Consider the following 16,898-nt stretch of genomic DNA (forward strand, 5'->3'; position numbering starts at 1 on the left):
CTTTGCAATTACGCCTCGAGGATCTTGAAGATCGCTCGAGGCGTAATAACATCCGAATTGTAGGCCTGCCCGAGTCCCCCGAATTTGAAGATCTCATGCAATTTACAGCTGTTATATTGCCCAAAGCATTAGGGTTCCCCCCTCAGCAAATACCTCTATCTATAGAAAGAGCCCATAGAGTGGGCCCAAGAAATTCCCCGGGAAATGGTAGGACAAAAGATAGAATGGTTATTTTTAAGCTCTTAAAGTTCCAAGATAAGGTGGAAATCTTCAAAATGTTTAGGAAAAGGGCCCCGTTTATGATAGGGAATCATAAGATCCTATTGTTCCAAGATTTCTCCTCTGAGACATCGGCAAGGAGGAAGCTGATGGCCCCGTTCTGCTCCCAACTTATTAAGTCTGGACTGCGTGCCTGGATGACTTATCCGGCTAAGATCATAGTAGAGGACGGGGACAGTAGGCTGACCTTCGCGGAGGTCTCAGAGGTGAAGAATTTTATTAATTCGAAACAGTGTTAGGGGCCCGAATTTTGTTTTTTATGTTTCTTCCAGAAGATTTGCAAAGTATGGTATATGTCCTGAAGTGTTTTTGGTTTTCTTTCCTAGGAAGTGTTATAAGGATGTCTCCACTAGTAAGGATGTTTCTGCTAGTGAGGTTTAATACATTTTTTTCATTGTTTTATGGTATGGATGTTGTGATGGGGTGGGGTGTGTTTTTTTTTTTTCTCTCTCTCCCTCTCTCCCTTCCTCCTTCCCTCTGGGCTCCCTTCCTCAGTTTCCTTTTTCATCTTTCAATATATATCCCACCTGGGGTGGGGTGACCTGCATGGCAGGGATCTGGGAATTTTAATAAAGTTTGTGTTGAGATGATATCTATAGGTAATATGAAGATTTTATCTTGGAATGTGGGTTACATCCCCTATTAAGCGTAAACTAATAATCAAAAGACTCGGTAAATTAGACCCGAGTATAGTGTTTTTGCAGGAAACGCATCTTAAAGATAAAGAAATCCCAAAACTTAAATCTAAATGGGTGGGGGAGGTGGTTGCCACCCCCAGCACGGTTAGGAAAAATGGGGTCGCGATACTTTTTAATAAAAACTTCTCATATAAGGTGGTGAATATAGAAAGAGATGAGAATGCAAGATATATTTTAGTACATATTCAAATTAATGACACAAGACTAGTACTGTGCAATATCTATGGCCCAAATAGGCTCTCTATTGGATTTTGGGGAAAAATGAGGAGCTGTTTCCTTATATTAATCAAAATTTGATTATTGGAGGAGATTTTAACATGTCTCTATGTCCTGAATTGGAGAGACATGGGTCAAGAAATTCTGTAGAATATAATAAACAAGCTAAATATTTCAAGAGATTTTGCCATAAGTTAAAGGTAGTAGATATCTGGAGAATAAAGAACCCGGATTCTCGTACATATACATGTGAATCTAAAGTCCACAAAACCTTTTCAAGGATAGACTTTTTATTGATTGCTGAGTCTTTATCTGTTTTAAAAATAGAGTCTTGCATAAATGCTATAATGATTTCAGATCATGCTATTATATAGGTCTCTTTTGATGCCATCCTTCAGCTTAAGGACAAAAATACGTGTTTTTTTTTCCCCCTAAATATCTTTTTAATAATGTAAGATTTACACAGTGGTTAAGACAGAAGTGGAAAGAGTATTCTGGTTATAATAGTGCCTATTATGATAAAATAGAGATATTTTGGGAAGCTTTCCTGCGCAGGGAAATTAAGGCATATCTCTGTATAAAAAGAAAAAAAATGAATGCCCGGGAAATACAACTTTCTAATCAGGTGAGAAATACTTACAGAAAGTTTGTTGCAGAGCATGGGAACACTAATTGGGATAATTATATCAAAGCTAGACAAGCGCGAGATATCTTCTTGAAAAGCAAATCTCAAGAAGAAGAGTTAAAAACTAGTCTTCTCTATAGTGGCATTCATGGTACCTCGGCGAAATATCTTGCAAGACTGGTACAAAATAGAAAGAGAAAGAACTATATTCTTGCTATCCATGATGAAAACCATAGATATACAGAGATGGAAGATATCAGTAAAGCGTTCTATAACTATTATCAGAAGCTCTATACAACCCCAGGTATTAATGTGTTAAATCAGGAACATTTCTGGGCAGACATTGAGAAGCCGAAAGTATCTGAAACAGAATTGGTGGCATTAAATAGTCCAATTACAGATGATGAGATTCTCAAGGGCATAGATAAGGCTAAACTAAATAAAGCAGCTGGCCCTGATGGTCTCCCGGCAGAATTTTTGAAAATATTAGCGGATGATATTAAATATACACTGGAGAAATTGTTTAATAGTTATTATGGTATGAATATGGTGCCGTCTAGATTTTTCTCAGCAGCAAATATTTCATTGATTTTGAAAAAGGATAAACATAGTGAGGAATTAGCTTCTTATAGACCAATATCAGTTTTGAATGCTGATTATAAAATCCTTGCGGCTATTATTTCAGAGAGACTTTCTAAATGCCTTGATAAGCTTATACATACAGATCAGGTAGGTTTCATGAAGACAAGAAACTCATCTAAGAACATCCGGAAAGTAATCAATTACCTGGATTTTGTATGGAATTCTGAGAAAAACCCAAGTTATAGTAGAGTTGACTCAGCTATTATCACACTGGATACTGAGAAAACTTTTGATTCTATTGTCTGGAAACATCTTTTTAGAGTATTAGCAGAATTGGGATTTAAAGATCAGTTTTCTCAATTTATACAGAATCTATATAAACACCCAATATCATATCTGTTAATTAATGGGGTTCTTTCTCCGCAGATTAATCTTGGTAGGGGAACAAGACAGGGGTGTCCACTATCTCCCCTACTTTTTAATATGGCTATTGAGCCACTGGCAATCTGGCTACGAAGCTCTATCAAAGGGATTGGTCTGGGGGAACACAATCTTAAAACTCTTTTATATGCAGACGATTTGTTGATATGTGTGGAGAATACATCTCAAGAAATCCCAATTGTTCTATCATGCCTGGAGACATATAGTTCTTTCTCAGGTTATAAAATTAATTGTGAAAAGAGTGAACTGATGTGGATAAAAACAGGTCAGGGTATAGTCTACAAAAGCTACCTTTTAAAGAAGTAGTTACATTGAAGTATTTGGGTATATATCTTAATTCCAACCCTAAAACTTGGTATAATGTTAATTTTGTCCCTCTTATTGAGAAAATTAAATCTGATCTGGAAGTGTGGGTGCAGTTCCCGCTCTCGATAACGGCAAGGGTAAATGTAATAAAAACAATTGTCTTTCCACGCTTGTTATATCTTCTACAAAATCTTCCTCTCTTGATTCCTACAGGTGATATTAGAGCTATTTATACGTCTTTTTCAAAATTTATATGGAAAAATAAGAAACTGCGTATTTCATTGAAAAAAATTAATGCAACCATGTAGAATGGCAGGACTGGCCTTACCTAATATTCATCTATATAATATTACTATGTTGGCGAGGATTGCTATAGATTGGTTGTCGGATGCTAACATTTTTTCTACTATTGATTTGGAAAGCTATCTGTCATACCCCTTTTCTCTAAAAGCTATTTTACATTGTCCAGTCAAGAAACTCCCGGTAAATATTACTGGTCTTGTGTCATTAAAGAATGTAGTAATAGGCTGGCAGAAGTTGTGTACTATATTAGAAATGGACTTTTCTTTTTCAGAGTTCTTGCCAATAAGGGGTAACGTAAATTTTTCCCCTGGGATACACCAGTTAGTATTTCAGACCTGGGCTGAAAAGGGCCTCATAGTCATTCAACAGCTTCTCTCAGCTGAGGGCTATATATTAACGTTTGAGAATCTTAGGCATAAGTTTGGTCTTCATAGTAATAATTTTTATGCGTATTTACAAATAAGACATTATATACAGGAATTGAATTGGGATGTCAATAGGGAGGGAGAGTGGGCTGAGGTTAAGAGTTGGATGAAAATCTTCAGAGCTGGGAATATATCTATATCCTTGATGTATAACATAATGCTTGCCAAACAAAGTCTATTTTTATTGAATAAGACCTGTGAGTCTTGGTTACTTTATTTGGCAGATATAAACACGGATAAAATCATAGCAAGCTGCACTATGATAAGTAAATATCAAATTCCGATGAGTTGGAGGGAAGCTCATTTTAAACTCATAAACAATTTTTATTTAACTCCGGCTAGGCTCTCAAGATTTTCTCCCCAGCTATGTATTGTGTGCCCACGTTGTTCATCGGTGGCAGCAGATCTGGTGCATATGTACTGGTATTGCCCAAAGATCTTACAGCTTTGGAAGAAGGTGGTTTTTTGGTTCAATAAGCATTATCAATTCAATATTGCCTTAGAGCCAGAGAATATATTCTTGTTAAATACCCAGACCCTGGTTTCTCCTCTAGGTCTGATTATACTAAATACTATAATCTTATTAGTAAGACATCTAATAGCTAAAAATTGGAAGGCAAAGCGAGCCCCCTCATTAAAATTTGTCCTCCAAGAAATCCAAAATCAGATTATTTTTGAATCTTATCATACTAGGTTCTTGAAAGAGAAAAAAATTAAACAATTCTTATTTGGATGGTTGTCTATAATTAAATCCTACTCAATTGGTATCCAAAAATCTATTCTTTTTCCCTTTTTGAGCTCAGAAAGTTTCATGGATTTGGTCTTATTAGGAGATTTTCCTGCTGATTGGATAGTACTCGGATAGAGCTATAGTTGGCGGTAACAGCGGGTGGGACTGAGGAAGGGAGCTCCTCGGTATTTAGTTTATTCTGTTTGCCTTTTTTTTTTTTTTTCTCTCCCTCTTGTTTTGTCTTGTCTTCTTTTCTCTTGTCTCGTTCTGCTTTATCTTGGTTTGTTTTGGTTTTGTTTTGGTTTGTTTAAGTTCGATGTAGGCTGGTTTAGAGTGATTTCCAATAATGATAAAAATTCCCAACATTGTGGTATTAATAAGATATTGATTATGTAGAAGAATATTTATTGCAAATGATAAAAGTGTTGTATAGACCCGAATACAATCATGTTCAACATAAACTGTTATAGTACTTGATAATTGTGCACTGATGTATGCTATGGTATCTTACAATGCTACCAATTGTATTCTATATTATTACACACCCTGCGCGGTGTTTTTGTTGTTACGTTGTTTTTTTCTTTTTCCTACAATACCACTTGTTGGTTATAAATAAATAAAGAAGAAAAAAAAAAAAAAAAAAAAAAGAGTATAACGCCGATCTGAAAAGGGCGGCAGGGGATGAATCCCTGCAACCGATTACAGAGAGCCTTTGAATGGATTTCCCATGGGTGAAACCATAAAATCAACAGGCAATACTCCCTTCACATCACTCTGACAAACACTGTACTCTGAGAGGAATTGGGCTTCAGAATGCTTAGAAGCACATACCACAGAAGAAATCAAGCACAACTTGCTTCACCACCTCCATTGGAGACAAAGTTTGTAAAACTAAGGTATGAGTGTGGTGGGAGGTGTATTCATAGGCATTTTGAGGTTTGGGAAACTTTGCCCCCTCCTGGTAGGAATGTATATCCCATACGTCACTAGCTCATGGACTCTTGCCACTTACATGATAGAAAAAGAAAGAACACAGTAACTAACTCTGGCTTTCTATAACAAAGGCAGCAATATGTTAGGAAAGTAAGGACCACCTCACAACTTCTTAACTGCTTAAAAGCAACCACTACTCTACCGAAGAGATTAATGCGGACTCAGCTAGACCCAAATCCTTGCTTGCAAGGAAAAGTACCTGAAAAAGGATTAAATTCTTCAGACACCAAAACTTCACCTCCTCCACTGACAGAGGCAAAGAGAATGACTGGGGATTATGGGTAGGGGAGTGACACTTAAAGGGGTACAAAACAATTTTTTTTTTCTTTTGTGATTCAGATAGAGCATGCAATTTTAAGCAACTTTCTAATTTACTCCTATTATCAATTTGTCTTCGTTCTCTTGCTATCTTTATTTAAAAAAGAATGCATCTAAGCTTTTTTGTTTGTTCAGAATTCTGGACAGCACTTTTTATTGGTGGATGAATGTATCCACCAATCAGCAAGAACAACCCAGGTTGTTCACCAAAAATGGGCCAGCATCTAAACTTACATTCTTGCATTTCAAATAAAGATACCAAGAGAATGAAGAAAATGTGATAATAGGAGTAAATTAGAAAGTTGCTTAAAATGTCATTCTCTATCTGAATCACAAAAGAAAAAAATTGGGTTCAGTGTCCCTTTAACATCTTTGCTATCGTGCTCTTTGCCTCCTCCTGCTGGCCAGGAGTGATATACCTACTAGCAATTGAATGACGTTGTGGACTCTCAATATCTTAGGAAAGAAAAAAATATTATCCAGGATCTGTGTAAAGAACAATAAAGTTGTCATTAACCCCTTAATGACCACAGCACTTTTCCATTTTCTGTCCGTTTGGGACCAAGGCTATTTTTACATTTTTGCGGTGTTTGTGTTTAGCTGTAATTTTCTTCTTACTCATTTACTGTACCCACACATATTATATACCGTTTTTCTCGCCACTAAATGGACTTTCTAAAGATACCATTATTTTCATCATATCTTATAATTTACTATAAAAAAAAATATAAAATATGAGGAAAAATTGAAAAAAACACACTTTTTCTAACTTTGACCCCCAAAATCTGTTACATATCTACAACCACCAAAAAACACCCATGCTAAATAGTTTCAAAATTTTGTCCTGAGTTTAGAAATACCCAATGTTTACATGTTCTTTGCTTTTTTTGCAAGTTATAGGGCCATAAATACAAGTAGCACTTTGCTATTTCCAAACCACTTTTTTCCAAAATTAGCGCTAGTTACATTAGAACACTAATATCTTTCAGGAATCCCTGAATATCCCTTGACATGTATATATTTTTTTTTAGTAGACATCCCAAAGTATTGATCTAGGACAATTTTGGTATATTTCATACCACCATTTCACCGCCAAATGCGATCAAATACAAAAAATCGTTCACTTTTTCACAAATTTTTTCACAAACTTTTGGTTTCTCACTGAAATTATTTACAAACAACTTGTGCAATTATGGCATAAATGGTTGTAAATTCTTCTCTGGGATCCCCTTTGTTCAGAAATAGCAGACATATATGGCTTTGGCGTTGCTTTTTGGTAATTAGAAGGCCGCTAAATGCCACTGCGCACCACAAGTGTATTATGCCCAGCAGTTAAGGGGTTAATTAGGGAGCTTTTAGGGAGCTTGTAGGGTTAATTTTAGCTTTAGTGTAGTATAGTAGACAACCCCAAGTATTGATCTAGGCACATTTTGGTATATTTCATGCCACCATTTCACCGCCAAATGCGATCAAATTGAAAAAAAAGTTAAATTTTTCACAATTTTAGGTTTCTCACTGAAATAATTTACAAACAGCTTGTGCAATTATGGCACAAATGGTTGTAAATACTTGTCTGGGATCCCCTTTGTTCAGAAATAGCAGACATATATGACTTTGGCGTTGCTTTCTGGTAATTAGAAGGCCGCTAAATCCTGCTGCGCCTCACACGTGTATTATGGCTAGCAGTGAAGGGGTTAATTAGGGAGTTTGTAGGGAGCTTGCAGGGTTAATTTTAGCTTTAGTGTAGAGATCAGCCTCCCACCTGACACATCCCACCCCCTGATCCCTCCCAAACAGCTCCCTTCCCTCCCCCACCCCACAATTGTCCCCGCCATCTTAAGTACTGGCAGAAAGTCTGCCAGTACTAAAATAAAAGGGTTTTTTTAAAAAAAAATAATTTTTTTTAGCATATTTACATATGCTAGGGTGTAGGATCCCCCCCTTAGCCCCCAACCTCCCTGATCCCCCCCAAAACCGCTCTCTGACCATCCCCTCTGCCTCATTGGGGGCCATCTTGGGTACTGGCAGCTGTCTGCCAGTACCCAGTTTGCAAAAAAAAAGTGTTTTTTTTATATTTATTTGGATTTTTTCTGTAGTGTAGCTTCCCCCCCCCCACACAGACAAACACCCACCACCTTGCTGATCTTTTTTTTTTTTTTTAATAAAAAGGCATTTACAAACTTTTTTTTAAGATATTTTCTGTAGTGTAGCGGTTCCCACCCGCGCCCGCCCCGTGCACGCGCGCGTCCGTGCGCGCCCCCGCTCATCCCCGCCCACGATCCCGCCCCCCCCTGCAGATAACCAGGGCCATCGATGGCCGCCACCCCGCCTCCCGGTCCGGCTCCCACCCACCAACGCAGGGAGCCACCGATCTCCGGTGCAGAGAGGGCCACAGAGTGGCTCTCTCTGCACCGGATGGCTTAAAAAAGTTATTGCAGGATGCCTCCATATCGAGGCATCACTGCAATAACCGGAAAGCAGCTGGAAGCGAGCAGGATCGCTTCCAGCTGCTTTCCAAACCGAGGACGTGCAGGGTACGTTCTCAGGCATTAACTGCCTTTTTTTTGAGGACGTACCCTGCACGTCCTCGGTCGTTAAGGGGTTAAACTTGATAGTTAATTACACACAGGTAGATATGTGTTATTCTGTACTGACATATTTTTAGGGGATTTGTACGTAAATATTGTGTCTGTGTGATGGATGCTTGTATGCTCCTTAAAGGGACAGTTAACACCAGAATTGTTGTTGTTTTAAAAGATAGATAATGCCTTAATTACCAATTCCCCAGTTTTGCATAACTAACACAGTTATAATTATACATGTTTTACCTCTGTTATTACCTTGTATCTAAGCCTCAGCAGACTGCCCCCTTATTTCAGTTCTTTTGACAGACTTGCATTTTAGCCAATCAGAGCTGTCTCCATGGTAAATTCACTTGCATGAGCTCGATGTTATCTATATGAAACACATGAACTAACGCCCTCTAGTGGTGAAAAACTATCAAAATGCATTTAGATTAGAGGCGGTCTTCAAGGTCTAAGAAATTAGCATATGAACCTGCTAGGTTTAGCTTTCAACTAAGAATGCCAAGAGTACAAAGCAAAATTGGTGATAAAAGTAAATTGGAAAGTTGTTTAAAATTACATGCCCTATTTGAAACATGAAAGTTTTTTTTGGCTTCACTGTCCCTTTAAAGGCCGTCTTCCAGATTTTTATTTACTTCTATTTTTTATGTTCTACATTTTGCTGTTATTTGCAATGATAATAAGAGTCCATTTCCTCCAATTGTTTGAGTAGATTTTACAGTTTAAAATGCAAGGAAAAAAAAAAAAAAAAACATTTTATGATCCCAGTAAAAGGATATGAGTCATGACAGCAAACAGGAGATTCTCTCTGTCTCAGATAACAACTGGCAGTAGATACAAGGTCATGTGTTAAGGAGTTTTTCAATCACTTAAAGTGATGGTAAACAATATCTAAAAATACGTCTGTTGCTTTAAGCATACTTGTTTAACCATAACCGCATATTTAGTTTAAAAAATCCAGTAGAGATAGACAGGTGTAGCGCAACACAACGCATGCGCACAAGAGGCTGCTATTTATTAGAGCCAGCCAGTTGGGCACGCTGCTCATTGGATAAAGGTGGACTACGTCAATAAAAAAAAAAAATATTGCGGATAATCGATGTCTGGTATATTTGACTGGCGGCTATGTAAAGTACAAAATTATGACAATATAAAAGTGCTACAATATTGTTCATTAGCCATATTAACGTTTGGGGAAAAGTACTGCATTTAGCTTTACCGTCACTTGAAAGAGACATGAAACCCAATATTTTTCTGTCATGTTTCAGATATAGAATACAATTTTAGAAACCTTTTCAATTTACTTCTATTATCAAATTTTTGTTGTTCATTGAATGATTTGTTGAAAAGCAGGGATTTAATCTTAAGAGCGGGCACATGTCTGCAGCACTAAATATGGCAGCATTTCTGCAAGAATGTTATTCATTTTCAAGAGCACTAGATGGCTGCAGTGTTTGCGGTTATGTAGTGCTCCAGATTTGTATGCAACCTACCCAGGTATCTCTTCAACAAAGAAAACCATGAGAATTAAACAAATTCAATTAAAGAAGCAAATTGCAAAAAAACCAACAACTTAAAATGGTATGTTCTGTCTGTATAAAGAATTTATATATATATATATATATATATATATATATATATATATATATATATATATATATATATATAAATCCTAAAGTCCGTGTACACGGGACAATATTCTTTAAGTACCGCGGTCCCACCCCTTGCTCTCTCCCCCCTCTTTTTTGTGCTCTCTCTCCCCCCCTCTATTTTGCACTCTCTCCCCCCCCCCCCCTCTCTTTTGCTCTCTTTCTCTCCTCCTTCTCTTTTGCTCTCTCTCCCCTCTCTTTTGCACTCTCCCCCCTCTTTTTTGCACTCTCTCTCCCCCCTCTTTTGCTCTCTCCCCCTCTTTTGCTCTCTCTCTCCCTTAGTTTTGCTCACTCTCTCCCTCCTCTATTTTGCTCTCCCATTTTTTTCTCTCTCCCCTATTTCGCTCTCTCCCCTCTTTCACTCTCTCTCTCCCCCATCTTGTGCTCTCTCTCCCACCTCTCTTTTGCTCTCTAACCCTCTTTCCCCCTCTGTTTTGCTCTCTATCCCTCCTCTCTTTTGACTGCATCTGACAAACATACCTGGCCTTTTATTATATGGGATATATATTGACTTTAGTGTCCCTTTAAGTAAGGGTGTGATATTACCTGACAGTGGATACTAACTCTTTCAAACTCTCTCAAACACACACTTTTTTATTTGTTGCCAGCACTCCTAGTGCTCTACTGGCACCCTGAACATATGCTCAGATGTACAGTACAAACACACATTTTACTAATTTACTAATTTGCCTAAGAAGGGAGTTGCTGCAGTAAGGCAGTGTGGAAAGGTTTACGTTTCATATGTTAATAAAAGCCAACCTATTTTTTTATTATCATTTTTAGACCATTACAAAAAAAAGTGTAATTTTGTAAATAAATATTATGGTTTGGAGCCTCAATAAAGTTGTGATATGAGCGCTGGAAAATGATTTCGCAACTATTCTTCTACACAAAGTCTGTGCAAGAAAATTGTAGTATAACATTGTGTTTGATGTATCTCTGCAAACATTTCCCTACATATTCCGTAGGGTATTAATTATGGTAAAAATCCCTCAAGGTTACAGATATATTCTAAACACTGGTAATGCTTTAGCAAACACAAGCTGACTAACTGAGAAATGTTTAAAGGGAAATTCAACTGTGACATGTGATCTATTTTCTCTCATCAATAAAGCAGTGACATTTAAAAAAAAAAAAAAAAAAGCATTTTAACTTTTTGTATATATTATACTTAGTAATTCTAAAGCCCCAATCCCTGACCCCTATTTGTTTTTTTAATTATCAAAGTGTGTGTGACGTCATTATTGTCTGTTTTTCTAGAATATGAACATTCTAGTTGCTAATTGGTAGGCAATATATATAGTTCAATGCCCCTTTAAGGCTATTCTGAGGATTAATTTAGGCAATTTTTTTAGATGAGATAATGAGTAAATAAAAGAAGCCTTCTATCAGTTAAAATCTATTTCTATGTATGTTTGTTTCAATTATGTTACTGGGTATCTCAAAAATCTAAGCAGAAGCAATATTTCCTAACAAAGTAATTTGTCTTAAGTGGACATCGGAAGCTTCCGTCCATTCATGTACTTGGAGCAAAGCCAGGGATCTGAAGATATTGGTAATGTGGACAATGTACAATCCCGTAGGATTTCATCCCACTTCCCATGTATTTAATTACAGACTCTAAATGAGGACATATTGTGAGATGCCTTAGTCTAATAAACGTAGTTTCAAAAATGAATCCTAAATGGGAAAGGAAGTCAGTTTCACTGATAAATATTGTTTGCTAATTTAGAGTGCCTATTGTATAAACAAAACACTTAAAGGGACAGTCTAGTCAAAATTAAACTTTCATGATTCAGATAGGGCATGCAATTTTAAACAATTTTCCAATTTACTTTTATCATCTAATTTGCTTTGTTCTCTTGGTATTCTTTGTTGAAAGCTAAACCTAGGTAGGAACATATCCTAATTTCTAATCCCATGAAGGCCGCCTCTAATTTTAGTTAATTTTTAAAGGTTTTCACATCTAGACAATGCTAGTTCATGTGTGCCATAAAGATACCATTGTGCTCACTCCCGTGGAGTTATAAGTCAGCACTGATTGGCTTAAAAGCAAGTCTGTCAAAATAACTGAAATAAGGGGGCAGTCTGCAGAGGCTTAGATAAAAGGTAACCACAACGGTAAAAAGTGTATTAATATAACTGTGTTGGTTATGCAAAACTGGGGAATGGGTAATAAAGGGTTTATCTATCTTATCTATCTTTTTTTTTAAAAAAATTAATCTGGAGTTGGCTGTCCTTTTAACGGATAGTAACAATCTATTTGCTTTTTGCTCCTGAAATGGCTTTTTTTTCGGGCCGATTTTGTCAGTGTTTTTTCAGAGACCACAATGTGCGAGTTAAAAGCCTGCAGCGACAAAGTGCTTTCTCTAGAAAAGTTTCTGAAAGTCCTTTTCGGGTGTTAAATACTTGCTATCGAAACAGAAAATGGGACTCCACCAAAAACTGACATATACAATAGCCCTTTCACACCTCTTAAGGTTACAGTAAAGTCCCTTTGAATTAACCCCTCTGTTCAAGGTGTAAGGTAAATTCTCACTTACATGTGTGAGATTAACCTATTACAATTCTAATCATACTGGTAAACCCTCTGAATGCCATTTGTTTCTATGTTTGCTTAAAGGGATATAAAACACAATTTTTTTCTTTCATAAAGCTGTTGAAAAAAAATGATTGTGATCACTTAGAACTTTTTGACTACATGTTAGATACAGCTCTGTGAGCCGAAAATGCGATTGTGGCTGTGGGAATTTGCCAAAGATGCGTTACTGTGATCATGTTAATACAGAAAGTGTCATTCCTGCACTTTTTCCGGTACATTTTGTTTATTTATACTGGAAAGTGCCTATGGAGACAAACTGCTAAGGAGCAAGTTAATTCCCCCCAGAAATATAAAAAAGATTTACAAGCATACATTTACCTGGTTTGCCTTTACCCATGGTAATATATACAAAATGCAGTGTTATGCATGTTTCATTACTGGTCATATTTACTAAGCACTGCAATTCCCACTGATATATCTCATATATACCTCTTTTCAGTTTGGCATATGTGACTCATCTAATACTGACACAAAAGGAAGACCGTTCTATGCCAAGTATTTTGTAGAATCCTGATCGCACGCACATACCCAAACACACACATTTTTGCACAAAGAGAATATATTGCATAAGAGTATAAAACAAACAACATACTCCTTTTAATTTATTACGCTCAGAAATATTACATTTACATTATTTCCAGATGTCTAAGAAAACAGTCTAAATAATTATGCACCTATCTATGTAACTTAGTTAATGGCTTTAATATTTAGCTTAACATTGTTTATTAAAGGGATACAAACATTAAAATTGAAATGAGCACAGGTGCATTTTAATTTGAAATATAATCAGGCCCGTGCAACAGTATAGAGAGCTGACAGTGGTGTGTATTGCTTTGGAAAACGTAATTTGTGTCATGCAAGCCACTGCTGACAAACTTTTTTGCAAAGGATCAGCTGATGGTCCAAAGTCCTGAGTTTGCTCCATGAGAGTAGTTAACATAAAGAAAATCTGCTGTTATATCTGAATAGATAGCAAGCACCAACACAGTATAAGGCCACACAGAACAGATGGTAACCCCTGAAGGGAGCAATAATGTCAGCAATAGTTAACAAGGCACAATGTGAAACTGAGAAACTCCTGTTAGAGTATATAGCGAGGTATACTGAGATATAAGCACCCTATAAGTAACTAATTATCACTACTGGAAAACAACACTAACCATAGCAATTAAAAGGTTAAATAATAAGCTCATAAATGAACAGATGGCTACCGCACCTCAGAAGTAGGAAGAGAAGCAGCAGAAGTGTATGATAAAAAGTTAACTCTTAGTTGGGTGCTAAAAATTATTCTGCAGAAATAGCATAGGTGAGTGACAGGGGGCCTTGTTAAAAGGGTAACTGAACAGCCGGTGGCACGGCACTTTGTAGAAGCAGGTCATACAGTTAAGGACCTTCGCTTCGTTATCATAGATCATGTGCTCCATATGAGGAGGGTTGGTGATAGGGCAAAGCTGCTCCTAAAGAATGAAGCCTGATGGATCTATACTGGGGACTTTGAGCCCTAGGGGACTGAATACCCATAGTGGCTGGCAATGCTTTCTCTGAACTGAACTGTGAACCTCGTGAGCCTGATATCATAATAGATTACCCAGAGATAGTGAATTTTTGCTATTAAAGGTGTAGGTATTCAGATGGTCCCACATGCTGGTACCTTGGTGTATCTGGTTTTGGACCATGGATTACCACACAGAATAATACGTTTTTTTATATTCTATTGCTATAAATCTGTCACTATGGGTGATCTTCTATACTCTACTGCACTACTTTCTGGTGGGATAATTTGTTCCCTGATGGCCTCTCTTCTAAAGTAGTTAAGTGGCTGCATCAATGGGGGCGCATGGAGCCAGACTAGTTGAGCCTTTCTCCTATAGAGCTACTTTAGGACTGATGGATTACAGTATAGCGGGGTTTATAACTGCATTGGTTAAAGGTTAGTGTGATCCCCCGGAATCCTTTTAAATCAGTTAGCTATTTGGATCGCCAGCCAGAATGATCAGGGCTTGTAAATATACATCTAGTTGAGCCTTTTGATTAGTCTTAGTTTATGGGTTTATAGGGTGCGAGGTGTAGCCTTATCCAGATTTTGTTGCATATGCAGATTAGCCATGTGGAACTGCTGCTTTTACAGCCATAGGTAGCCTTTGTTTGGGGGAGTGGCCATGGATGTGCTGACATCATACCCTTTGCTCCGGATCATGACACATCCATGTTTTTATCTTTTAGTCTTTAAGTCCGCTTAGTAAGGTGGGCGCATCAGAATTTGGCTTACATGGATTTTTGATTGCTTGCGTAAACAGTGAGTCACTATTATAATTTCTATTTCTCCTTAGGCTTTACACCAGAGGGGAGTGTCTTACCAGCACATATCCCTTTTTGATTGGCCGTTCCCTCCTGACAGAGCATAATATGGGTGTGATTTCAGTGACGTAATACAGAATGTAACACAGAGATTTAATGTCTTAAAAGCACTACATTTTGGTGTAGTGGCTATGTGATTATGTTTTAGAAGTGCTAGGCAGGCATTTTGATGAATGGGTTTTGAATGATGATGGTCCACAGTCCTCCATAACATATGGGATATATTTCCTGCCACTAGGAGAAGGTCAAGAACCCATATAAGAGCTTTAAAAACCCTCCCTCATCCCATCTTTCTCTAGTTTTACATATAGCCAAGCAGATAATAGGAAAGAAATGTAGGAAAGGCAAATAAGGGTCTATAGAAGTATCATCATAACTGTCACCCAAAGAAGAGGGCAGGGCCTGTGGACCAACATAATTCTAAAAGAAAATAATTTATCAGGTAAGCATAAATTTTGTTTTCTCTCTTAAAATGATGATGGTCCACAGTCCTCCATAACATATGGGATTAATACTGAAGCCGATGTTCTATGTTACAGATAGGGTTGGAAAATACTTTTTCTGACAGATCCTATTTAGAAGACACCTGCCAAAAGCTGCTTGTATAGAAGTAAAGACATTACAACTATAACATTTGGAAAAAATATGTAAGGAGGACCATGTGGCATCATTCTTAAAGACCCACAATATTGCCACTGCTCTGGTAGAGTGAGCTGTAATACCAACTTCCTATTAAAAAGAACAGATAAGGCTGAAATTTAACCCTTCAGTGAACTAGCTGATAAACCCTTTTCCAACCCTTTTCGTCACAGGTTTCCTAGCCTGTATCAGAGTATTGATTACAGAGTCGGAAAAACATAATTTATGCTTACCTGATAAATTTATTTCTCTTGTAGTGTAGTCAGTCCACGGGTCATCCATTACTTATGGGATATATTCTCCTTCCCAACAGGAAGTTGCAAGAGGATCACCCAAGCAGAGCTGCTATATAGCTCCTCCCCTCACATGTCATATCCAGTCATAGAACCTTTCTCCCAAAAACAGCCTCCGAAGAAGCAAAAGTGTCAAATTTGTAAAATTTTGAAAAGGTATGAAGTGAAGACCAAGTTGCAGCCTTGCAAATCTGTTCAACAGAGGCCTCATTCTTAAAGGCCCAGGTGGAAGCCACAGCTCTAGTGGAATGAGCTGTAATTCTTTCAGGGGGCTGCTGTCCAGCAGTCTCATAGGCTAAACGTATTATGCTACGGAGCCAAAAAGAGAGAGAGGTGGCCGAAGCCTTTTGGCCTCTCCTCTGTCCAGAATAAACGACAAACAGAGAAGAAGTTTGCCGAAAATCTTTAGTTGCCTGTAAGTAGAACTTCAGGGCACGGACTACGTCCAGATTATGCAAAAGACGTTCCTTCTTTGAAGAAGGATTAGGACATAATGATGGAACAACAATCTCTTGATTGATATTCCTGTTAGAAACTACCTTAGGTAAAAACCCAGGTTTAGTACGCAGAACTACCTTGTCTGAATGAAAAATCAGATGAGAATCACAATGTAAGGCAGATAACTCAGAGACTCTTCGAGCCGAGGAAATAGCCATCAAAAACAGAACTTTCCAAGATAACAGCTTAATATCAATGGAATGAAGGGGTTCAAACGGAACACCTTGAAGAACTTTAAGAACTAAGTTTAAGCTCCACGGCAGAGCAACAGTCTTAAACACAGGCTTAATCCTAGCTAAAGCCTGACAAAAAGCCTGAACGTCTGGAACTTCTGCCAGACGTTTGTGTAAAAGAATAG

The 16,898-nt window shown here is 37.5% G+C and overlaps 1 protein-coding gene across 1 annotated transcript in view; it reads right to left on the reverse strand.

Annotated features, from left to right (window-relative positions):
• SNX9 (sorting nexin 9) overlaps positions 1–16,898 on the reverse strand; it is a 470,387-nt gene that overhangs the window by 135,018 nt on the left and 318,471 nt on the right. Inside the window, 1 exon segment of the mRNA XM_053710947.1 lies at positions 4,071–4,078. Coding sequence (XP_053566922.1) covers positions 4,071–4,078 — 8 coding nt within the window.

Source organism: Bombina bombina, chromosome 4 (assembly GCF_027579735.1).
Source record: "Bombina bombina isolate aBomBom1 chromosome 4, aBomBom1.pri, whole genome shotgun sequence".
Lineage (NCBI taxonomy): Eukaryota > Metazoa > Chordata > Amphibia > Anura > Bombinatoridae > Bombina > Bombina bombina.